The 26917-nt window shown below is 41.3% G+C and overlaps 2 protein-coding genes across 5 annotated transcripts in view; one reads left to right on the forward strand and one right to left on the reverse strand.

Annotated features, from left to right (window-relative positions):
• The window catches only part of LOC147627109 (serine/threonine-protein kinase STY13-like), a 42539-nt gene extending 40048 nt beyond the window's left edge, over positions 1 to 2491 (forward strand). The window contains exon 2 of the mRNA XM_086815686.1: positions 1998 to 2491. Within this exon, the coding sequence (XP_086671812.1) occupies positions 1998 to 2343 (346 nt within the window). The 3' untranslated portion in view covers positions 2344 to 2491. The remainder of the gene's footprint in view (positions 1 to 1997) is intronic.
• Positions 2492 to 22625: 20134 nt separating this feature from the next.
• Positions 22626 to 26917, reverse strand: part of LOC147627110 (SMAD/FHA domain-containing protein) — a 50614-nt gene continuing 46322 nt past the window's right edge. For all 4 annotated transcript variants that reach the window (XM_086815688.1, XM_086815687.1, XM_086815690.1 and 1 more), the window contains one exon: positions 22626 to 23752. In XM_086815688.1, the coding sequence (XP_086671814.1) occupies positions 22915 to 23752 (838 nt within the window). In that variant the 3' untranslated portion in view covers positions 22626 to 22914. The remainder of the gene's footprint in view (positions 23753 to 26917) is intronic.

Genomic DNA, 26917 nt, shown 5'->3' on the forward strand with positions numbered 1-26917 from the left:
TTCAAACTTCACTACTAGCCTTGGAAAATTCCATTGATGAATTTGAGAACTAAAGATATTTCAATTAGCTTTCCATTCATATAGAGATTGACATTATGGATCACTGAGTGTCCACTTTGGTGGATGCTGTGCGGCTTGATTAGAAGTGAACATAACAACAGTATTAGGATATATTAGCTAGACAAATGTGTTTCACTGGAAATAAGTGTGGCACATGACATGCACTTCCAGCTCCGTGCTTCCAAGGAGGATAAATTAAATTCCCAGCAAAGGATTAGGTAGAAGACTTGCAGATTGCCTTGCAGCAAATGTAGTAAGGCAGGTTGATCTGTGTGTATGGAGACTTGGGTGGGTTTTGATTGTTAGGGGAGGTGTCACAAGGGTTTATCGATTTTGTACATTAGTGTATGGAGCAGTCTTGCTAGTGTGTTGTTACAGTGATTGTGGGAGTGTTTAGGCGGTTAAAAGCTGTCCACTTGTTTGGCTGTTGGCACTTGTTGGTAGAGGTTTCTAGCTCTTTTGCCTCAGGGAAAGGAGTCCACATAGTTTATGCCATTTTGTGGTTTCCACAGAAATCTTTCGGAGTCTTCAACTTCAAGTATATGTCACCAGTGTATGAGTGCCCCTTGGGTGGATACAGTGGTTTTGGGGCTCCCATATTTGTTGGGGTCAGGGCAGCAGCAGCAGCACTGCGTGCGTGCGTGCGCGTGCACACAGAGTCGTGGAGATGCAGAGCAGTGTGAGAGGGAAGAGATCTCACCACTCCATGTAGATTGCTTGATAATGAAATGTGTTTACCGAGTACAAAAGATAAATACACCCTAAAATGTGGATAAGTGGGTGTTCACATGGTTGGGGAAAAAAATTTCCTAAAGAGAAAAAGTGGCCCGGCCTGGTCCTGGTCCTGGATGAGTTCACAAGTCACCACCATGACATACAGTCTACAATATTGATACTTTAGTGTCACAAAGGCTTTAGAATACCATTTTGGTGAGAGGAGAATTTCAGGGATCACTGGATAGCAACCGTTTGTGAGTAGTAAGTGCAAAATGTAGCTTGAGTTGGATGCATAAGGATTTCATCAGATTGGCAGCCAATAGTAACATGCTGGGGAGTCATACTCTACCTGATGGATGATTAGGATACTTAACGTTCATAGTAGGAGCCTGGAGGTGATTTTCTCATGCAGAGAACATTATAGCTTTAGATAAATTCTGCATGATTGCATAGCAGATGTACCAAGTCATTAAAAGCTCCCTGTACAGCCCAACCATAATCCAGATCTTCCGCGGTTCAGCTTTTCTCATGCAGAGCACAAGATCCAGCATGTGATGCATGGTTGCCTTATAGATGTGCCAAGTCTTTATAAGCTCCTTCCCTTTACAGCGAAACTATAACCCAGATCTGCCTGAGTTGCTGTTTCATGCCATATAGGCCGCAGTTCTAATGATTTATACTGCTTGGCCTGTACACTAAGATCATGTAGGGAAGTTTGCTGTTACCAAGTTCTCAAGAAGACTTTTTCCACTGTCCAAAGGGTAGGTATTACCCATAAAATGATGGTTTCTGTACACTAAGAACATGTCACTGTTACCAAGTTTTTGAGAAGACTGTCTATGCTGTTCAGTCTCAAGGTGTTATCTCCAAAATGGTTCTAGAAAAGTTCAATTTGCTTTGCATGCACTGTGTTGGAAAGTATCTGGCATGACACGGCAGGCTCTCATGAGCTGTCTACTTCACTCCACTTTGTTTTGTCTCTAGTGGAAAATTTTCAGCTGTATCAATCCACTATTGGACTCTGCCTTGCAAGACTTTCATGATGTCGTCTTTGTCTTGTGAAAAGTTCACAAAATTTTTCTTTATGTAATGTGATTTTCAGGCCTATGGTTTGTTTCGAGTGGTAGCAGCTTGTGGCATTAATGGCATGAAGACACGTCTATTAAGTTTCAAAGCTGGATTATTTTATACTTAATGCTAAGGTGTTTGGCTTCTCTCAGGGAAATGATACAACATCGGTCTTATAATCATAAAGTGGACGTTTACAGCTTTGGTATTGTCCTTTGGGAGCTGGTAACTGGGAATCTTCCATTTCAGAACATGACTGCAGTACAAGCTGCATTTGCTGTCGTGAATAGAGGTGTGAGACCTGATATTCCACCAGACTGCCCCCCAGCTCTCATAGAAATCATGACTCGCTGTTGGGATGCAAATCCAGAAGTCAGACCATCTTTCTCTGAGGTTGTAAAGCTTTTAGAAGATGCTCAGCAAATCATCATGAGAACAGTAGGAACTGCAAGGTTTCGAGGATGTGGTTGTCTGACATACCCGCTTACTACCGATTAAGTCCTGTATAATGTGTTGAACCCAAGTTGCCTTCTAGGGTTATTTTTCATGAGTCATGCATTCTATTCCCCACCCCCTTAAGCTGGGGAGAGGTTTTTTGTCTGTTTTCTCTTCCTACATTATTGATAAAGATTTAGACTTCAATTTATTTATCGGGTGTCACTTGAATCTTTTTGCTGTATGAGCTAGCATGCAAAGTGCACACTTTTTTTTTCTGCTTTTACAAGGTTTTAGTTACTGAGCATGTAGAATGTCTAAAAATTCTTATTAATGCATAATCTGTAACAAATACAAGGTCAGCCTGGTGCAGCGGTGCTGGCCTTGAGTCCTGCAGTACCTGCTATGTGAATTTCTTTTGACTGTCTTGGGAGCCTTTTGCAGGAATTCAGACAGCCTTTTCCAGGCAACCACAAGAGGCCAAAGCTAGTTTCTGTTGAAATCTGAATTGTATTAGCGATTTTGAACTTGGTTTCATCAGGTGCTTGAGCACTGGTTGGCTTTAGCTGTTTTTGTTGGCACGCAGGATTGCCTTCACAAGAGAGGCAGGCACTCTTTAATTATTTTGGAGCTTTACATGGTCAAAGAGTAGGTTTAAGTGATAACGGCTATGAACTGACTTCAGAGGTGTATCTTTTACTTACTGACGAATGAGCTGTACTCCCTACACTAGTTTTATTTTACCTTTTGTATTTTGAGCACATGGCATGCTTGTATATGTTCAGTTTGCCCAGAGGCATAGCCTACATACCGGAGTGGTTAGCAATGCTTGAGTTCTTAACCAAGGGGCTGTTTCTGGGTGCTTGCAGCTGGTGGCCCACAATTTGGTCAATGCAACTAGGGGTACTGGTAGCCTGCGGGGTACTGGGTTTCCTGACCTAGCGACTGTGCAGCTGTGAGATGGGAATGCTGGGCTCACATCCTCAAATAGTTTCCACATCCTGTCCGGTGAAGGGTCATGTGCAGGATCACATAGCCATGCAGAGGGCAGGTCAAAACAACATTGCCCACACGACCATGTCACCTCTCCTCTCGTATGAACTATATAGGCTGCAAGAGAGCTCCCAGTAGCTGGGCACTCAGGTACTTTCAGGCCTGTAGGAACTAACCCCAATGTTGTCCTTTTTTTTCACGGGGCAAAATATCCTTCTATTATGAAAAAACCAGCCAGTAGGCTGAATTACAGACCACCTCTGAAAGAGCACAAAAAAATTCGGATGGAGGATAGGCCCCTCCATGGCTGGCCACTCTCGGAGTGAAACTACCTCATTGGGGGGGGGGGGGTGGGCGCACCCTCAATGGTCTCGCTGCAGATTTGACCTTTTTATTGGTATCGAATTTTTAGTTTTTTTTTGTACCATATTTTAATCTGCCTTATTTTCAATCCGGGATTCCCTATGAATCTTTAATGCCTTTGTATACGGATGCTAATTCACACCCAACAAATCTTTGACTCTTACCTCCTCTATAACCGTAACTCCAAGATGCTCCTATAAATTATAACCCTGTCCAAAAATGTAAGCAGTAATATTCCTAATTATTCCCACTTTACACTCGTAGAAACAGGGTATCAAATTTTGGTCAGAGGGACATAGCTTACGCTCATCGGCTTTAATCATGCTGCTAAGCATTTAATTGAGATGGCGTACAACAATTCAAATACTTTATCATGTCTCTTTAATATGAATACAATAACAATCGTAGTAATCTCGTCCATCAGAGAAATTGCCATCATTGGCAAGTTCATCTTTGATTATGCCCTACTCGACCATGCTATGCTATGTGTGTGTATTAACATGACAATGTTGGTCATCTTTGGCCTCCATCAAAGAATCGAATTGGAAGAGACACCCACACAAAATTGCCATAATAGATATTGGAAGAGACTATACTATTTATGACACCAGGGTTTGGTTCATCCTAGACCCTTTTCAACTTCTTAAAAATCTGCCTCATCTTGAGAGGAGAAGAAAAAATGTCTCCTCCAATTTTTTTTTTAAATAGTAGTATTTGGTTAAACCTATGAAGAAAGTGCTTGTTCAAATTGCATTTTCCTCTTTAACCCCTCGTCACACATAAGGGTTCATGTCAGGTTCACTAAAAAATGTTTCCTGAACGTTGTGCGACATGTTAACCTTGTATTTTTTGTCCTTGTTGTCAAGAGGACTGGTGTTAGAAACAAATGCCGTGAGGACCAGTGTCGGAAATAAACCTTTTTTCTAACCAGTGAAAAAAAGGATGACCTTAAAGAGCTAAACCAATTTCTATTGAAAAATGCAAAAGTTAATATGGGTTTTCTAACTAAAAATTTTAAAATTTTGAACCTTTAAATTCAAGGCTATGCAAATTTACAACCGGTTTTTCTTAAATTGAACTATGAAAATTACACTGCACGGGATGGTTTTCTTCCAACACTGCACGGTTAGGATATTGTGAGTGAGAAGTGGGAGGTAGTCAAATTCTCTCTGTCGAATGTGTTAGAAATGATGGGGCATGGATTGGTTGAATTTTTGTAATTTCAAAATTTCTTGTTGTCACACTCCATCAAGGTGCTTCCTCAACTCTTCAACATGAGAAAATCTTGACCTGACCTTCTTGATCATATCCTCCTCTCGATTTAGCAGCAAGCTTGTACCAGTAGGCTTCAATTGAGAATTAATGCTCATTTTATGTGCACTTATGCCAAGAGTTACACGTGGCAAAACTTGATAGCCTTATTATTCCTTCCCAAAAGATCGAATATGTGGTAATGGGCTCTTATTCCTTCCCAAAAGATCGAATATGTGGTAATGGGCTCTTAAATCCAAAATGACCATCAAGGTTTCATGGTTTTTAATTTTAATGTCTCCCTAATTACTCCACTAATTAAGCAATCTATGAGTGCTTTCTAAAATCATTGTTATGTTAGTGGGGTGGGGAAAGTGCATGAATGTTTCACATGCTAATGATTTCTATGAAAAAGGGAAATGGTTGAAACTTTAGCAATAACATTCATAAGAACAATATGATGTTAAAGTATGTTGTCCCTTTAGAAAAAGAGACCATTACTTGGATAATTAAAAAAACTATCATTATCTTATATTACAAGTTGGACCAAAAATAAGAAAATGTGTATTGAAATGTTATTCAAGAAAATAAGATCAATAATCTAGAATTGAAAAATTAGCAATATTAAAACATTTAAATTAAGAAAATGTGTATTGAAATGTTATTCAAGAAAATAAGATCAATAATCTAGAATTGAAAAATTAGCAATATTAAAACATTTAAATTCAACTTTTAACCAATAAATAACACATCATTGAACAAAAAATCATTAGCAATATTAGAACATTAGAAGTCAACTTTTAATTAATAAATGACACATCATTGAACAAAAAAATCATTAAAAAACATCAATCTCCAGACCATGACAGTGGTCTGGTGGGGACTGCTCATGGGTCTACATTTCACCCTTTGTTATGTTGGGTTTGCCACCACTAACATAGCTACTGAACTTTCTAAGGGGAATTGCTTTCCCATCACCATTTACTCCACATCACATTCCAATATTCCTAATGTTTCAATCACACATTGAAAATACTTTTAACATTGCAAGAGAGCTAATGTGGTATCTGATTTTGAGCTTTTAATGCCATTTGACTATATGGCTCAGATTCAACCTCCCATAATCAATGACTATGACGGGGTGGGGTAAAATTTGTCAAAAAATTATTTAAAGTATTTATTTTTTTTAAATTTTTGAATATCAAAGTTTATAAAAAAGATAGACTAAATTAGAATATTTAATATTCCTTAGGTAAAAATAGTACATTCTACTGTTCCCAAAATTTAGGTTAAATCATACATCATAAAATTTGGAGTAATAGAGAAGAAAACGTAGAATATTGTAAAAATCTCATGCTACTATAAAATTTTGAAGAGGTTAAAAAAACAAGAGAAGACATATAAAGAGTTGGGTTGGCAACGATGGAAGCTTAGGTTTGTCCCCACAGGCCGGTTTGTCCACAGGCCACCTTGGGATTCCTTTCACACGTGTTGGTAGTCTCCAAGACATGGTATCTTGGGAGATGTGGACCTCATTAGGCCACCACCCCCTTGTACCATCTGTAGGAACCATTACCGTAGTAAACAATTCCCATCTATGATCTCCAATTGTTTTAAAGCTTAATTTTATATTGAAACTAAACCTATGTCTTGCAAGTTTTATGTGACCCCCACGGGTACAATGACAGAGAGCATCATCCTTAGAGCCATTGATTGTGTAGTTAGTTGGCGAAAAAGAACCGCAACACATGTGAGCTTCCCATGGAATGGTTACTATACCATGAGGGCACCCTGCACCTATCAACATCCTAAGCTTCTTTCTCCACTTACAAGCCATCACCTCAGGTAGCCCCTAACACTCAACAACCCCTTGCCTCACCACGTCGACCACCCCCTCAAACCATTATGGAGAGCCAAAAGCTCGCCAATGAAGACAAAGACCACCCCCTAAACCTCAAACTCAACAACCCTTCAGAGAAGGGAGGTCACGAAGGAGCAGTGGGTACCCTCACTAGCTAGGGAAAGTATGATAAGATCTGGTAAAACATAAGCCTATCCATGAGTGGAGATCTTGCGGGAGCCCCATGCAATAGAGTTTTACCCAACCCTCAAGGATCCCGTCAAGATCTTAGAAGCTCAAGGCTATCCATGAGTGGAGATTTGGCGGTAGCCCCATGCAATAGAGTTTTACCAAAAACAAGGATCCCGTCAAGATCTTAGAAGCTCAAGGCTTCTATGGCAGAAATCCTTGCATTTGGGTCCCAATAACCTCGTGGAATGCACCCTAATCTCCAAAGCTAAAGAGAGTCAGGTTGCCACCTCAAATGCCAATTCACATTAGGAAAAATTTGGGCTCATTTTTGGGCCCTCTAAGGGATTTTTTGCCATCTTTGCCTTGAAAATGGAGGCTGCAGTGAACATTTCTTACTTTATGTTAAAACCCCATCATATGACATATCATTAGAAAGATCATGAAAAGTAGATCTTATAATTTTAAACTCGGAAACATTTGGAGTTGCTAAGCTCAAGATATACCATTTTCCCCAAAATCAAGTTTAAAGGCTACCGTAAATGGTCCACATCGTCATTTTTGAACCTACTTTTTGTACATCTTTCATGGGTCATGTCCAAACCCCATCATGTTATATATCAATGAAAAGGTCTTGAAGAGTAGATTCGACATATGTAACCTCCGAAAAAATTGGAGCTGATTTACAAAAAAAATTACCATGGCCTCATTTTTTATGATGTGGCATTCCTTAGAGGGCCCAAAAATGAGCCCGAATTTCCCCTAATGAACCCAGTAGGTAGTCGAGACATTTGTTTAGGTCCCAACTAAGCCAGGTGGCCACATCATCAAATGCAATATCAAGATGGAGTGGAGACCAAAAGCCTTGCCTTCAACGCGCCAACCCCAAAGCTTAAGCAAGATTGGAGAGCAGTTGGTTCCACACCTCGAGTCATGTGCTGACACCACTTTCAGAGAAGTCGGAGGAGTCCATGAAGAGGCAGTACCTTGCCGATGTGTAGTGGCCTTACCCATCCCTATTCCCATTAAATAAGAGCCACCCATAGTGCCAAACAAGAAGAAGCAGTATCTTGCCCATGTGTAGTGGGCATTACCCATCCCTATTCCCATCAAATAAGAGCCATCCATGGTACCAAACCCCAAAGAGAGCCATGCACACACTTTCGTGGCACCATCAAGCAACCCCAAGGCTTAAAAAGATCACCATGACCCTACAACGTACATGTGGGCCACGTTATAACACCAACTCGACAATTGGAACTAGAAAGACAAAGCTCAATTAAGCATGCTAGGCAAAGGAGATGGTAGTGATGTTAAGTCTTGTCATGGATGGGCAAGTGACTCTCGCCTTTGCTCAATGAGAGGCCACATGGTGGGTCAAAACCTTAAAACCCTATTATACATATGTAATGTAGCACTTCCTATCAATTGTACAAACACGTGTGGGCCACGTTACAACACCAACTTGATAGTTGAAACTAGAAAGACAAAGCTCAATCAAGCATGCCAACAAAGCCGATGGATAGTGATGTCAAGTCTTTTATCATGGATGGGCAAGCGACTCTCCGCCTTTACTCAGTGAGGCCACATAGTAGGCCAAAACCTTAAAACCTCATACATATGTAACATAGCACTTCCTATCAATTTGTACACACATATACCTAGGAATGATTAAAAAACATTAACCCTTAACCCTTATAAACAAGCACATACACTTATGTACACACAAGACACATATACCTAGGAATGATTAAAAATTCTTAACCCTTATAAACAAGTACATGCACTTATGTACACACAAGACACACATTCATGCACGCATGCACACCTAACAAAAATGCCACGTAGGCTCTCGTTGTGCCACCTATTTAAAAACTCATATTTAAAAAAAGTGTTGTCCAAAAAAATCTTAAAAAAAGTACCATGTGGCAATAGACTCACATGTATCACGTGTCCTTAAAAAAAATCTTTTAAAAAAGTGTCACATGGAAACGTAGACTTATGTGTGCCACTAGGCAATATAGGATTACATGTCCAAAAAAGGTGCCACATCGCTATGTAGGCTCATGTGTCAAAAAAAGGAAAAAATGCTCACGTGTGCCATGTGTCAAAAAAAGCTTAATTTTTTTAATTAAAAAACCTAGAAAGAGGAGAAAGAAAGATAAAGAGAGAGAGAAAATAAGAGAAGAAAGAGAGACAGAGAAAGGAAAGAGACAAAAAGAGAAAAGGAGAGAGAGAGAGAGAGAGAGAGAGAGAGAGAGAGAGAGAGAGAAATAGGGCAAGAGAGGGCTCATGAGAACAAGGACGAGAACCTAACAAGGAAGATGAGCTGAAAAAGGTACCAAAGCCGACAAATGCCCAAGAATCAACTAGGCTCCACATCTCCTTCTAAGATAGAAAACATGCCTATAACCATGCCAATCAAACGAGGTAGAGATACCAAGGGGTCACTGCAAAGATGCATCCCTTGGTCAACATTGTCCACCAGCACAAGCCACCCATCGCTTGTAATGTACCAACATACATTCCATACTGGGTGGTCTAAGTTTTTCCATTCTTATGGACAACCCAACCTCATTTACACACGCCTTATAAGCGAGCCTTGCTGCACATCAACACTCAATTCCCTATCTCAAACCATGTGTAAGAGTCAAAGAAAGGAGATAAATAAGTGTCGAAGAAAGGAGATAAATAAGTGTCGAAGAAAGTGATGTGTTGGTGTTTTAACTAGAAGGAGCTTCTACGGGCCCACCCTTTGCATGACGCTTGGAATATATACATGGGCCTAGTACCATTCTTTCAAGAGCCTGTATTAAGCCTCATCATCTATAGATCTGTCCAGGTATATCTTTGGATGGGGGGACCATGGTGGGCGCAAGCCTCACACGACCCATCGCTTGGATCCTCCTCAAATTAGCACAGCAATACCTCGCAACCTCGCCTTCGATCACACAAACTCTTGGTCACCCTTACCTCTATTCCTAGTGCTCGCTAATGCCAAATCCCTCTAGGCTCACAGAGACCACCCAACTCCGCTGATATGCCTCAAACACTGTAATAATCTTGACTTCCCAAGAAAAGGGATGTTAAATGTCAAAGGAAGTAGCAAAGTGAGTTACAAAAGGCTGTTAAGTTGGAGAAGTATTTGGAGGAGTGCACACATGAGCACACCTTCAGCCCCCTTTTCCCATGCATGTCACCTATATCTTTCACTCTGGGCATCACACTTTTTTTACATCTCACATCGCAAAGTTTGTACGCACACATACACCTGCACCTAACCTCACCAATGCCAACCCTCCAAGTACATCTCTCAATAGGGGGACCATGTTACCCCTCCAAGTACATCTCTCAATAGGGGGATCATGCCAGCCCTCCAAGTACGTCTCAATAGGGGGGACCATGGCAGCAAGCCCATGGTGCCACCCATCACCTAGAGAGCCCTCAACCTTGAAGGTTCCTCTAAAGAGCTTCATTGCATGCAATGTCTACTTTTAATCCACTTCAATACTAACCAAACCTTGCCCTAGTTGATGTATTCCTTATGAAGGAGACTAATCTCTAAACATCACATGCCATGAGATCGGGACATACTCTCATGTCATGCCAAGAAGATCCAATTCGCCATACAAATTATTCCATGGTACTCCTGGCCCTCATTCTACCAATCACAACAAGTAGCTACCTAATTTTGAAAGGTCCATGCCACTTTTACAACTGTAGGAGGCCTTGCATGAAGACCTTCTACGGTGCCTATCACCTTCCATGCCACCTTGACACGCTGCCTACCACTAGGGCTACCTAGGCTTCTCACCGTCGCTTTACCATGTATGTGGTTGTGGATTGGTCCTCAACCATATCACTTAACCCCATATGATAATTTCATGGCACCTCCTGGACCGTCCACACCCCCCCCGACAGCCACTTGACATTGACTTGGGTGGCGCAAGGATATGGTCACCATTAGGAAGGGGTTATGTTAACTACTCTAGAGGTTAACATAGTTTCACCCACCCACCTACTGTAAGGCACTTTGCCAACTTCATGGTTCCTCCTCCCTGGACCATCGACACCTTCCTATCCCTAGTAGCCCACTTCAAACCAACTTGGGTGATGCAATGACATAGTCACCATTAGGAAGGAGGATATGTTAAACACTTTGTAAGTTGACATAGTTTCACCCGCCCAACCTGCTATAATGCACTTTACCATCTTACCCTCTTAAATGGGCACTTTTATTTTGCGGCCTTACCTTATTCTTAATCTTAAATAGGGAAAGTATAAGGACTATGCTTGCTTAAGACTAGAAGTATAGGTCAGACCATTTTTAAGTTTGGCTGACCTAGGGTGAAAACTAGTCATTTGTATATGTCATTTTTGAAAATAAGAAATACATAATCATTCCCTTGCAATAGAATACTTGTAAGCTCCCCTTCTTCTCTACCGTTACTTACTTGTATGCTATTGAATCTTGCTTGCTTAATGGATAAGGTTTGTTTGTAGTTTCCCTCTTGCATTAGCTTCCTCTTCTTCCCCCACCTTTTGTGTGAGAGAGTACCACCGTGAAAGACTAATCTCTTTTAGCCTCCATCTAGGCATAGAGAGCTCTTTCTTCACCCAATCAGCAAGGAGCATTCCAATGTGATAGCAAAGTGAGGATTGTTAGGGTTAGGGTTTCAACAATGCACACACACAAGATAGAGAAGCTTGAGAGCACACAAACTCACTAGAATAGAATGAACAAATGTGTGCCAGATATACAAAAGATAAGTACACCCCCCAAAATGAGTAGATAAGAGTACGCACGGGGGAAAAAACCTCCTAGTGAGAGAAAAAGTACCTCGACGGTCCTAAGTGTGTTCACACACATCACTACCATAAAATGCTACAAATCCCCCTGGAGTGATGATGTTGACGTGTACAAGGTATGGCCGATCAATCCTGAAAAGGCAGTAAGCCCAAAGCTTTACGAAAAGCTTCGAACTTTTCACGAGGAAGAGCCTTGGTGATTAAATCTGCCATGTTATGTGTAGGCACATAGATCAAGCTGATCTCTGCTTTCTGCAGAGCAGAGAGTCTTTCTTCCCTGACAAAGTGGTAATGCACCTCAATGTGCTTAGTGTGAGCATGAAATACTGGGTTCCTCGCAATTGCTAATGCGCTCTGGCTGTCAATGAAAATCGTAGTGCTAGACGACTGTCCACCAACACCCAAATCAGCCATAAGACGTCTAAGCCACACACACTCAACTATAGCTGTAAAGCTGAACTGTACTCAGCTTCACAGCTGGAAGTGGCCACTGTAGACTGCTTCTTGTTGAGCCATGATATACATGAATCACCAAGGCGAAAGCAAAACCCACTAAACACTCGTGTGTCATAACATCCAGCCCAATCTGAATCACTAAAAGCATGCAGCTGTGACTCACCCCCCTTTGGATAAAACAATCTAAAATACTGAGTGCCCTGCAAATAGCGAAAAACTGGCTTGACAGCCTACCAATGCTTCGTACCTGGGCTATGCATAAATCTGCTCAACTGTGAGACCGCATATTGTATATCTGGCCTCATGTTGCATACATAAAGAAGGGATCCAACAACCTGCTGGATACAAAATAGCATCAAAAGAGTCTCCTGCATGTTGAAGACTAAGTTGAGCACTGTCTCCATAGGTGTAGCCCCACAGGTTTACAGTCTTCAAGATTAAACCTCTTCAATAGCTTCTGTATATTTTGACTGCATCATAACAATGCCATCATTGCATGTTGCATAAACTAAATCCCCAAATAATAATACAAGGGCCCCAAATCTGACATATCAAATGATGAATGCAAATCAGCCTTAAAGGTTGAAATCTGATCTATATTGGGTCCCATGAGTGAGCAGCATGTCATCAACGTATAGAGAACGATGACAAAAAATGTGTCCTTCCTCCTCTTCACATAGAGGGTACTTTTTGTTAGACTGTTGCAAAAATCATTTGCAACCAAGTATGCATGAATCTTCTCATACCATGCTCTAGGAGCCTGCTTAAGGCCATAAAGAGCCTTTTTCAACCTGCATACTTTAGACTCTTCCCCTTTCATATCAAAACCAGGATTTAGCAACCAGTACATGCCTCATCATATAGGACCACAAAGGGTAGTTAGTCCCATCAAGTTTGTCCTCCAGCAGACATGTTGAATACATCACTACTACCAGCCATGACTTTTTACCAAATGCAAAATCTTTCAACACACTGCAAGTACTGAGTATTCACTCAATGCAACCCTGGATGGCTGCCACTCACTGAATCACTTGCAAAGTGTATGAAAAATAACACAAAGTAGAGAATAGAGTGTTACTGGCAAAAGTATGATGGCCTATGTTGTCGAAGACACTATAGATGCTGCTGTACACCAAATCTTTTCCGCTACACAGCCGAAACACCCAAAATCAAGCAGAACCAATCCAAAATGATGCCTCTCCAGAACGTCTGTAGAAACCTTGCGGTACCCAAAACGTACCCGAATCGTGCCGCAGACCCCGAAAATTAAGTATACTATAGTATACAACACACTACGGTATATCAAGTGTCAAGGAAGCTAGCTCTGATACCAATTGTTGGAATTAGGGTTAGGGTTTCAACAATGCACACACACAAGTTAGAGAAGCTTGAGAGTACACAAACTCACTAGAATAGAATGATCAAATGTGTGCTAGATACAAAAGATAAGTACACACCCCAAAACGAGTAGATAAGAGGGTATACATATGCACGGGGGAAAAACCTCCTAGTGAGGGAAAAAGTGCCCCGACAGTCCTAAGTGTGTTCAAACACATCACTACCATATAATGCTACAAGGATGCCATGGATGAGCTGACGCACCCACATTGGAAAGTTGCATTTATGTTTCGAATGGCAAGGCTAAGGTAAGATCTTTACTTGAACAATGTGCTTTTTTTGGAATTTAACATGGTCCAAGTATTATGAGGAGATATGTGATCATAGATAGAAAATCAATTCAAGATTTGACAATGACAAAGGAAGACATATGCATATGAGATTCAAGACGATGAGTGTGTGTAAACTGAGAGTATGGAGTCCATGTGTTGTGCAACAAAATCCCCAAGGTTGAGCTCATATGGGAGGCTTGCAAGTCGCAAGAAGGAGGTAACCATGAAATCGGATTTAGTTACTATTAGTCATTGTTGACAGCTTGGAAGCATGTGGATTCCTTCTTTGGAGGTGCTTGATGACATTGACACATTCAATGTACATGAGAACGAGGAGGATGATCTTTATTCTATGGTCATTGGACATCAAGAAGGATCGAGAGAGTAAGAGAATCCCAAGCAAGATTGCACTTCAACTTTTGAGGTAAACAACTCCATGTTGGTACCTTGTGATAATCGACTTATGGTACATGATCTTGTTTGTTTGTTGAGGGATAACCAAGTTAGTCACATTAAAGAATTTTGGAAGAATCTAGATGCACATAATGAAGAGTTTCCTTTGGTTTATGTTGATGATACTGATGCATATGATGGGTTTGTATTCGTTATTTGCTATGATTGAGATATCTATGTGTGACGATTTATTAGCGGGTACACAAGGAAACCTTTTTTAGGGAAAAGCATACACAAGTATTAGTGGGTACACATAAGTATTTAGGAAACCTTTTTTAGGGAAAACCATACACACTTCCTCTTCATCTTTCACCAAGCCAAAATCTGAAGAATATATCCATACTTACTATTTTTTATTTTTTAAAAAACCAGTTCAGTTGCTTTTCGTGTTGAAAAAACTTCTAAAATAGGCTTCTTTGGGAGGTGGTACTCTCACTTGCTCTTGTAGACCGGTTTGTGAATTGTGCCCTATGGGTTGCCTACCCTTAATGGTGCTACAAAAGAAACATGTCTTGATTACGTTGTGTGCCTTGTGAATTATCCTATGGGTTGCTTGTCCCCCCTGATGGTGCTACAAAAGAGACATGTCTTGATTATTACAACATTGATTGTGGGGCTGCTTGGCTATGGTCTACTTGGGGAAAACCCAACTCTGGGTTGACACCAAAAGTTTTATAAAGTGTGGTGGCTGACATGGTTTGAGCACTTCTAGAGCTATAAAGAGAATCTCAATGATCATGGTCTTATTCCAACTAGAGATGGAGTGGTTCTCAATGCCCTTTTCTCACAAAATTTATGGTATGATTCATTGACCCTATTTGTGAATATGGCACGAGGAGGATTGTGGTGCTTCTTGTTCCCAGGAGTTTTGTGGTTCCTCCATCCACATTTGGGCTACCGCTCAAGTAGGTATGAATAGAATGAACATTAGTTAAGCATTAGGTACTTCACAAATGATTAAATAAATGTTTTTTGTTTGTTTGTGTTTTTTGGTTTTTTGAAAACTTTTTTTTTGGGGGGTTGGCTCACAGCATCAACTCTATCATGTAAAGCTCTAGTGGTTCATGTGGATTGCAACTTATCTCCTTACATGAATTTTGTGGGCTCATGTCATGTAAAAAAGTGACTAGGCTCGCATGGATTGTAACTTATCTCCTTATGTAAATTTGGTGGGCTCACCTCACGTAAAAAATGTGACTAGGCTCACATGGGTCTAGTGAGTAGGGCTCACATAATTTTTACTTACTGGGCTCACACAAATTTAATGATGTCGGCTCACGTAAATTTAGTGATGTAGGCTCACACAAATTTAGTGATGTAGACTCACGTAGGTTTGGTGATCATGGCTACATCACGCACAGTGGGCTCACGTAAATTTAGTGATGTAACCATGATCACCAAACCTACGTGAGTCTACATCACTAAATTTGTGTGAGCCTACATCACTAATTTTATGTGAGCCGACATCATTAAATTTATGTGAGCCTAGTAAGTAAAACCATCATTAAATTTAGTGATGTAGGTTCACACAAATTTAGTGATGTAGACTCATGTAGGCTTGGTGATCATGGCCACATCCTGCACAATGGGCTCATGTTATGTATGGATAGGCTCACGCGGATTTGGATAAAATAGACTCATGCAGTTTTGGTAAGTTTTGGTACAAAATAGGTTCACATGGGTCTTGTGATCTAGACTCGGTAGGCTCACGTTTGGTGGCCTCATCGTCTTATGGCCTCACACCTCATGGCTAGGTAGCTCATGTCTCACGACTAGTTGGACTCATGGTTTTTTTTTAAAAGGCTCACAAATTTTATTTTTCTGAAATAGGCACACTTGGGCATAAATTCCAAGTAGGGATGAGTAATTATTGGGCAATAATTAGCTTTAATGCTCCAATAATTGAAAAGACCAAGGATATGTCTTGGGAATGGTGCCATAGATTATATGACAAGAAAATCCTTTTAGGACATAGGTAGCCTATGTCCTTACAAGTCTTTAAGGTAGCTTTATTTAGCTAGTACAATATTAGCTACCCTAGGCTCACTTCATTTCTTTAAGGTAGCTTTAATTAGCTGTGGTACAATATTAGGTTGAACTACCCTAGTCTAGCTTCATGTCTTGTACTTAGCTCACGTCTTAGCTAGGTAGACTCATGTCACATCTCTATAGGCTCATGTCACATTCTTACAGGCTCGCTTCATGTCTTGTACTTGGCTCACGTCTCGGCTAGGTAGACTCGTGTCACATCTCTATAGGCTCATGTCACATTCCTATAGGCTCATGTCACATTCCTATAGGCTCATGTCACATATCTATAGGCTCATGTCACATTCCTATAGACTCACATCTACAAGGATCACGTCTGATTTTCACGGGTGTGTAGCCTCACATCCCCCAATCCGAGAGGTGTCGAGTGGTGTTTTAGCCAAGTTATTTGGTTTAAAAGATTTATTAGACTTGTATGGGGTGTTTTAAGGTTCCTAATCCTAATTACGGTTCATTATACAAGTGAGTAATTTATTTTTTGTTGATTTTTATTGATTTATAGATGTTCTACATTGCCAATTTCAACAATGCATAAACAAAATTATAGAAAATAATAACCATCTTAATCCACTCAATTGGAGCTCAAAGGTTATGTTTTTGAAGTGATCACTTAGAATCACACTAGTTAATTTACTTTTTGGTTCTATGGAATCAAATCTAAGCCTTTTTGCTAATGATCACTTTTTGATTACAAGTGATCACTTCTAATCACAGTAGCTAATCCACTTTTGGTCCTATGGAATCAAATCTAAGCCTTTTTGCTAATTATCACTTTTTGATTAGAAGTTTTTGATCAGAAGTGATCACTTCTAATCACAGTAGCTAATCCACTTTTGGTCCTATGGAATCAAATCTAAGCTTTTTTGCTAATGCAAAAGACCAATGAAATTAGGGTTTTCACTTTTAATCTTGCAAATAGAATGCTAAACTTAACACAAAACACGACTGAAATCAACAAAATCAAAAGAGAGACTTCAAAATCGATTATCTTTTAAGGCATGACTCCCTATTTGATACCATGAAATATTGAGTGGACCCAATAACCATGAATATATGAAATTCAGAGTTAAGGGTGTAAGTCTATAGTATGAGGTGCATGTGATGTGCACGTGTGCACGTGTGGTGGTGCATATGGAGGCGTGCATGTGGGTGTAAATGGGTGAAGGTGTGTGAATATGTGTGCACTTATGAATGTGTGTGTAAGTAAATCGACGGATGCGCGTGTCATGGTGCATTTGGAGGTGTGCATGCGGGTGTAAATGGGTGAAGGTGTGTGAATGTTTGTGTACTTATGAATGCGTGTGTAACTGAATGAGATGCACTTGTGGGTGCAAATGTGTGTGCATGTGCATGGATGCAAGGTGTGTGTACAGTGCAATGTGTGGTGCACATGCATATGTGTATATGCACGTGCGAATGTGGGGGGTGCATGAGAGTGAGGATGTGAAAAGGTGTAAGAATGTGTACACGTGTGAGTGCAAAGATGTGTGTAGGTGTGTGCACGAGTGATACGTCCCCTACCCGAGAGCTAGTTTGGCCTAGTTTAAATGAATGATTATTTTTTGATGGATTTGCATGCTTCTAAGATACCAATACTAGTAATGCATTAATAATTATAAAATATGCATGGATAAATTTTCCACTCTAATTCACCCCAACGAAGCTTAATGCTCATGTTTTTGGAGTGGATTCCCCTCCTAATCACAATTTCTAAGCTAATCCTTAAATTAAAGCAATGAAATCTAGGTCGATTGGGCTCAAATTTCTTACAAATCAACAAAGAAATAGAACTTTGTTCTTCTAATAGATGAAAATAGAATGTCGTAATGCAAACAAACTTCAAATCATAATTAAATACATTACTAAACATATCCGATGGCTCCAAAATCGTGTCTTTTTCGAAGTGTGAACTAATCAACACCGAGCAATATTGAGTGGGCCCAATAGCTTGGAATAGATGGATAAAGAGAGCTAAGTCGCAAGCTAATCTGACAGCAACACTAAATATGTTCAAGTCAAGAGCTTACCTTAGCCTTGCAGAAGCATGTGTTGTAGGGTCTTGCCTTCTTAGAGACGCTGCAGCTTCCCTTTGTGGGTGTGCTAGCTCACCTATCGCATCTCCACTCCATTGTCACACCAAAATGCTCCTTTGCCAAAGGATAATTTTTCCACAAGGGTGTGAAGGGAGAGCTTTCTCTTCACTCCTTTGCCAAAGGGGTGAAGGGAGAAAAGCTAGTCCTATATGATCGTTCTCTCTAAAAAATGCACGGACTGCAGGCGAAGCTAATGGAAGAGAAAAACCTACAATCAAACCTATTCAAATCAGCATTCATCCAACATGTAAGAATGAAATAGTATACAAGCAAGAAACAAGAGGGAAGGAGGGGAGCTCACAAGTAAACTATTACCGAGGAATCATTATGTATTGCTTATTATAAAAAATGACTTATATATAGATGACTAGCTTTTACACTAGGCCGATCAAACTTAAAATGGTATAGCCTCTATTATTATTCTTAAACACTTTCTATTTGATATCAAGTTATATATTTCAACATCTTCTTACAAAACTTAAGTGCTCGTTCGTGTGGGTAAGATGGCAAAGCACCTTATGGTAGGTCAAGCAAGTGAAACTATGTTGGCCTACAGAGTGGTTAACAATAACCATTAACTAGAAACCTGTAAAAAATCTAAAAACGAGGCCAAACGAGCTTGTGCAGGTTAGGAGACATGAGCCCCTCTAGTCCCATGAAAAAAGATGTAACACACATGAATTAACACATGTGAGCCTGGAGACATGAATCTATACCGAATTATTACTACCTTAAAGACTTGTAAGAACATATCTACTCATGTCCTTTAAGGATTTTCTTGTTATACACTAAATTTCTAAGAATTTTTTTTGTTCTTTGTAATTATTAGGAGCCTTAAAGAACAACTATTGCCTAATAATTGCACACCAATCCTGTCATAGACCTAGTACATAAATTCTATGTCCTTGGTATGCCTACTTTATAAAAATAAAGTAAGTGAGCCTAGTTCAGACAAAAAAATCATGAGCCTAGAGACGTGAGTCAAGAGACGTAAGCCTAGACACGTGAGCCTAGAGACGAGTCAACACATGTGAACCAATAACAAAACCCCAAAAAAACTTTAGAAAGTGAAAAAAATACGTATTTTTGTAGATTGAGTAGAACACACGTGCCAAATTAGTTTTAGACATGCTTCAAAAAGTATTAGAGATTGTTTCCACCAGAGTGAAACCTTTGATGTAGACTTAATCTGGACTAATTGTTGAAAACGACAAATCAGATAACTATAGTGAATCAAACCACAGTTCCTCAAACCTACCCACAACCTTTGATCGCAACTAACAATGACCAACACTCAACAGAGTGCTCCCCTTTGGATCCACCTCAAGCAAGGTACTTTGGGACAAAATGAGCCAACTAAACGCAAACATGATAAACATTTGGTGTCGATCTTGAGTTGGGATTATCCCATGCTGACCACGACAAATGAGAAGGGGGTTGTCTCCATCTAAACAAAGAGAGCTCTACCTTCACTCCCATGGCCATGGAGTCTCCTCCATGTGACAACAAGGAGAGAATGTGAGCAAAAGGGAAGTTGCATTTATGGCTCTACCGTAAAATATGACACTTGTTTCGATATAAGTTAAGATAAGCTATTATCTTGGATATATTTGGCACCAATACACATGTATACACACGTTTGCACATGTACGTGTACATGCCCTTACATCCGTATGTGCACTCGTATTGCACATGCACACACACACCCCCCCCCTCTCCATGTGTATCCGCATTTATACATGTACACATGCACCCACATTAGCACTCGCACGTCCACTAGTCCCCCATAGGCAGTGTGCGCGTGCACGCGCACACCTTTGCACAATTGCACACATGCACCACCATCCCCACCAATACACTCAATCATTGCGGCACGACCGATAAAGCCGCCAATAAAGCTACAAGCCCCCTAATAAGAAGCCCGCGACATCAGTATACCAAACCCAAAAGCAACCAGCCAAAAGACATCTCTCATTCAGCCACTACTAGCATTCTAGCAAGTGGCAATCAATGCAACCCCAATGCATCGTTCTTCCTAACAATCGATTAATGAAGCCAACACACTTCTCACCCTCCTTTTCCTACTTATTTTGGCTTCCCATTGAGTGGGTAGAGCGCTCCACGGAGGGTAGAGCCAATATAGTTGGGTTTGATTGTAGGTGCATTGACCGGATAGTCTAATTATTAAATAACCCGCGAGTCCAACAGAAAATCCCGCTAACACCAAACCCATATCCGCTTCCATTTATAGCTAGACCCTTGCAAGGTTTCTTGTATGCATTCAATCCCTCTTCACTCACATCCTTTTGCCACTGGCACTTAGACACATAGACCTGGACAATCCATCCTACGTTGTGGTCATTCCAGCACCCATCCAAGTACCCATGCCTTTCGTCTCGACAATTGCACCAAGTGGTCTTGACCACACCTTAGTAAGACACTCCAACATTGGATCCCATTCTTGCATGCACCATCCATGCCCCATGCAACCACTTTGCATGTTTGCCTTTGCTCCAATTGTTTTGTCGCATCTTCTTCATTGAGTCTTGTTCATGCTCAGTCAAGCCCTCTTTCCATCCATGAATCACAATTCTTGCATTTGCACACTCATAAGAGCTACTAGCCTTCATCTGCACATGGCATGCTTGGACTTCGTGAAGATGCTCACCAAAGAATCCTCCATCTTGCCCAATCAAATGGACATCCAATTACGGTCCATAGAGTCACCAATTCCACGTACCTAAACGGAGCTCTTCACACAAAGTGACAATTCAATAAACCATGCTCTACATCTCCCTCCAAGGCACAAAACTTACATACATTCGTGCTATAATTAAGCAAGGTAGAGATGCCCAAAAGGTGTAAGTAACACCGCATGCCCAAGGTCGACATTGTCCGACAATCTCTCACTCCCAAGCCATGAAAAAGCTCTACAATGCTTCCCTTCTTTCTATTGACATCACCATGCTTCAAGCAAGTGGGTCGAATAGCACCAACATTTCAAGAGGAGGCTCAAGCAACATCCGAATCCATCTTTCCATGTCTGATGAGCCACCCACATCGGTTTACCAAGGTACCTACCAGACTGGGTATCCTAAATTCTTCCATTCTCATGTACAATCCAACCTCTTTCACACTTGCCTTATTGGCTAGCCTCTTCAACACCACCAATTGATTCCCTATTTAAAACCGATAAGTTAACGCACCCACATAGGGAAGTTATAGTTCTGCAACTCTTAAGGCAAGACCCTATGACACATGTTTCGTAAAGGCTAAGGTAAGCTCTTGATTTGAACAATTTATATGCATGTAATTAAGTGTTTTTTATTGGTTTTCATGATTCTAAGCTACCAATTAAATAATGCATGAAGAAATACGAAATGCGTGAACAAAAATTAACTATTGCACTCTAACCACACCTGATGGGACGTGATGCTTAAGTTTATGGAGTGGATTCCTCTTAATCACAATTGGTAAGCTATTCCTTGGCTTAATGCAATGAAATCCAAGCCTCATGGGCTCCAAAATCACCAAGAGGCTTTGAGGATGGGGGCAATGGTGTTAGTGGACCAAGAGGTGGTTGATGGGGCATACAACAAAGGAAGCGTGCATAAGAGTGCCATGTGTTCAGGCAGGCAAGTGAGAGAGAGAGAGAGAGAGGGCATGAAATTTAGGAGATTTAACTTTAATAAGAAATCACTTGGTAATTTGTAGCTACTAAATTCCGAAAGAGAGTAATTTAAAGGGTTCAGCCTGAGTTGTATTCAAACAGGGTAACCAAAAGTATGAGACATGTTGGCATGTCCCTCTGAACATAGATTTTCACAGCATTAGCACAACAGTACAGTGACTTCCCACCTAATTCTTTCGTGGGACGTGTCTGGAACATTTGAACAAAATACCTGTCGTACCTCCTGCATTTCCATAGTTAGGCTTTACTTTATGATGTGAATTTTGTATGCAGCAGAAGAAAAATGATGACCTAGTATCTGCAGACAAGCCTTTATGGAGGTTTTAAAAGCCAACTTTTGAACAGAGAGGCACATCATCCCGAAAAGTCACTCAAACCTTATGTCTAAATTCACAATGAAGCAGCTGTGAAAAGCCAGCTCAAAATTTCCTTTGCTTCGGAGATTCTCGAAAGCCCCCCCCAAAAAAAACCACCTGCTTTGAGGTAGACATGAAAAATAATGCTTTTTGCGACTTTCAAACAGCATATATACTGTACAGATTCTTTGATAATCATACAAAAAGGTGCAAACATCAATGCCCCTATGAGAGCAGCCATCAAGCTCGAAAAACTCAAATAGGACTATGTATGTGCTGAGGTTACATCGATTCGTATTGTTCCTGTGTTGCTCTAGCGTACAGCTAAGATAACAACCAATAAAGCACTGTGTGTGTCCAAACAGACCTTTGCTAAAAAGTACCTAGGGGAATTGGGATAGAGGCTACCAAATAAAACAGGTCATTTTGCAGCATCACCAAATAAGTCATCAAGATCATCATCAAAGGTGGTAGACTTCTGTGTTGCCTCCGATTCCATGTTTTTACCTTCAATTCTGTTGATGGCTGCATCCTTTTCCTTGTTACTCGGCCTTGACGAAGCCCCATCACTATCCCCAACTGCATTTTTGGCCCATGAAGAACCCACCGGGACTGCAAGTGAGTCGCCATACAGCCCTCCTTTGCCAGGAGATTTGACTTTTTCAAGGAACTGCTGGAGCTTCTCTGTCACACCCTTCGAAGAATTACTGGGAGGAACTGTTTTGGTACTGCCCTTCTTGTCTTTTGGAATGACAGTTATCTCCACTAGATCATCGAATCTCCCCACAAGAGAACCTTCCTTGACTCCTAGTGGTCCCGGCTCTGTACTGACATCAACCCCATCAGATATACCAACCACCTCAACCAGAACTCCATCGTACTGATCTCTGAAAGTCACACGTGACTTTCTTGGCTTCTTGGTAGGCCTGCTGTCTGTAGGCTTGCTTTGTGTCAATGACTGATTCTTTGAACCCAAAACAACCTGGTTTTGTCTGGACATACCCAATTTATTCAGAAGCGTATTGTACGCAACCACTGCTTCCTCGTCAGATGGATCAGGAGGTGGTGGCAACACAAAATTTAAAGGGGGCTGTGACAATTGTGGAGCTTGAGCCACACCTTTCCTCAACACATAACTTCGAGTCGAGGCTGCAAATCTTAGGGATTGACCTACTTCAAGTTCCACAGGGTTGTCTTTACTAAGACGCTCATTCGCGACAAATGTACCGTGCACTGATCCCAAATCAATGACATAAACACTGTACAGTTGCAAGGTGTTAGAACCTAAAAGAGCTACTGTGTCCTACTAAAACAGATCTATTTTTAATACAGGATTTGGAATGAAACCCAGCAGAAATTCGGCTATCCTCTAAAGCATTAATGGTATCAGAACAAGTCTAGAAAAAGAGCTCAAGAAGCCCCAAAACATTTAGAAAATTTACTTGGAAGACATCTATTCTACATTACCACTGCCTTAAACCAAGCAGCGCACACGTGGCTGGCCTGTAGCAGCACAGTCAGGCATCAAGAGCAGCCGGGAAGCAGGCATAGTGGTTTGGGCCAACGTAGTGTCACGTGGTAATCGCCCATTGGACAGCAGGTTAGCAGCAGGTCGTGGGCATTAAAACAGGCTGACAGTATAAGACTGGCTGACCAGCATTACAGATGTATATATATATGTACCTAGTAAAATCATTACATTCATCTGCATTTTCCAGCGATTGGAGCCTACAAGCGTTTCTCTGCAGTACAGACTGGCCAGGGGAAATCTCAGCAGAGCGTGGGCTGTGATTTGAGGTCTTCATTCTCAGCCATCTTTTGTTCTTGAATTCCAGTTGTAATACTTCTTTCTTCTGCATAAAGCAGAATGGTAGTTTTAGGACTGAGAAATTTTTCAAGGACGAACATAATCCTCTTGCAGTACAAATCCCAACCTTGGAGAGGTTCCATGAAGATATTTGAGTTTGATATTATCCATATAAGATAAATAACGATTATCGAGAGAACCTCAACTTCCATATCATGAGCCTAGATAGCGCTGGTGTAATTTTGGGGATGTCTTGGTTCCACTCTAAGAGTGACACTCTGAGAATTAACTATAAACCCCATTTTATTTCTTTTGTAAACAATAATGATCCTATAGTATTAAAGGATCACAGTTTTGTACTACCCAACTCGGGTGAAGTTATTCCTTTTCTTGGATCAACTATTGAAATGAATACAAATATGTTATCTTCGGAGTATGATTTCTATTCATGTCATTTGCATCTGTTTTGTTATGATCTCTCTTTGCATGATAAGAAGTATAACTTGATTGATAACTGTTGAGATTACATGGTGCTTCAAAGAGAGAGAGAGATGGAGGAGAGAGAGAGAGAGAGAGAGAGAGAGAGAGAGAGAAATGAAATGATATATTAACGTCTTCAAAAGGCCAAAATGACCTATGAGACCAAAAAGGTTACAACAAGGTGGATCTGATACGATGTCTGTGTAAGAAAAGCTAAAAACAACTAAACAACTAACTAAAACTGAAACAACTATGAGGAAAAGTAAGGTACTAGGAGCACCTAATCGATAACATCTGGGAGGAAAACTCCAGCAACAAAGGTAAGCATCATATACATCACTATCCAAAGATGTCTCTCATCGGTCGATGGCGGATATCCTCAATGTCCTCCATGGTGAGTACTCTGACTGGACGTCTCCCATGCCGTGCTAGTATGGTCCTGATCCTCTGTTGTAGTCTCCGCCGGTGTCGAGATGGGCCTCTCATCTTGGGGCGCCTGGACTGCCCCAGCTCTATAGCCTGATCAATCAGTGTACCTCTGGTGGTGCGGCTATACTCTGGGGCTAGCTGCAACGCCTGCTGGCCTGACTGCTCAATCTCTGGTCGAAAGAAGTCTGTAATTTGCCTCTGTAGGTGTCTCTCCCTCTCTGATACCCTCCCTCTCGAGACCCTCTCTATGTCTACGCAGCTCCAGCAAGTATAATCCGAGGCATCTCTGATCCTGGTATCTCATGACTCTAGAAAGTGGTCCGAAACCCTCTCTGAACAGGCATACGCCACTGTCTCCTGACCATATGTAAGGTGGGTACTGACCTCCTAACCCACTGTGCTGTGGTGTTAAACACCATCACCTTGGTTTTACCAAGGTTAACAGACAATCCACTGTTCTGTGCAAACGTGTAATCCTTGCTAGCTGTGCTCCTCTGTCACCCTCCCGCTCTACATAGTCCGAAACCTCATCCACATACATCCCAAATAAGGTGGGAGAAAGGGGGCAGCCCTGTTTCACCCCAATAGTGGAGTGAACCATCTCAGATATACCCTGAGTAGTACGTACCTACCCCACAACTATCCTGTATAAAGCCATGATTCCCAAATCAGCTCCGTGGGCACTCCCATCTCCTATAGTCTGCGCATCAGTCTGGCTCTCGGTACTGTGTCAAAAGCTTTGCGGAAATCCACAAAGCAACAATAAATCCTTCTGCCATATAATCTGCCCTCCTCAATAATAGCTCGTGTCAAGATATGGTCAAGAGTGGAGAAACCTCTCCTGAACCCTGCCTGCCCTGATGCACGTATGCCCTCTCTCTCTGCCCATCTACTCAACTCCTGCTCAAGAATAGATGTATATAATCTAGCCAATGTGTGACCAATCATAATGGTACGATAATTCCCAGGAAGCATGGGATCCCCTGACTTGAAGATAGGCACAATCGTGGACATATTCCAAGTCTCAGGAAAACCCTCACACATGGCTCGGTTAAACATCATAGCAATAAGCTCTGCAAGCATATCTCTGGCATGAATAAAGTGTTTTGCTACCAAACCATCATGATCATATGCTCTCCCAGTCCTCATCCGTCCTCATCCTGTCAATAGCTTTCTTTACCATCTCAACAGTAAAGAAAGCACATGTCTCTGGGCATGGCTCCGATGGGTCTGGCACGGGCGGCTGTCCTGGTGCTGGGGATGCTGCATACTCACCCCAAATCTCTGTGGAGGTAATGGCTGGTGATGGTGAATGCTCATGGAATAGTCTCCATGCCTCGCCTGAGTCCTGACTCATAAATAACTGATACAAATCCCTCTCTAATTGAGCAAGATAAGCCCTCTTCTTCCGTCGCACTAGGTGCCAGAAGGTAATCCGTGATTGTCTGTGAGTGGTAACACCCATGAGCACCTCTCTCTGTAATCTGATCCTCATCTCTCTGCACTCCTCATCATACCAGCTATTCTGGGTTATGTTCCCAGATCGTCTCCGTGTAGGCTGACTATGGGGATATGCCTCTGATGCTGCAGCATGAAGCGTCTCTATCAATATCTGAGTGAGCTCATCTAATGGCCGTCCCGGCTCTTCGGCACATAAGCGTCTGTATATCTCATCCGTGTACACGGTGTCAGTCTCCCTCGTAAAGGT

The sequence above is a fragment of the Cibotium barometz genome, chromosome 21 (genome assembly GCF_041138505.1).
Source record: "Cibotium barometz isolate CiBa-2024 chromosome 21, ASM4113850v1, whole genome shotgun sequence".
Classification (NCBI taxonomy): Eukaryota; Viridiplantae; Streptophyta; class Polypodiopsida; order Cyatheales; family Cibotiaceae; genus Cibotium; species Cibotium barometz.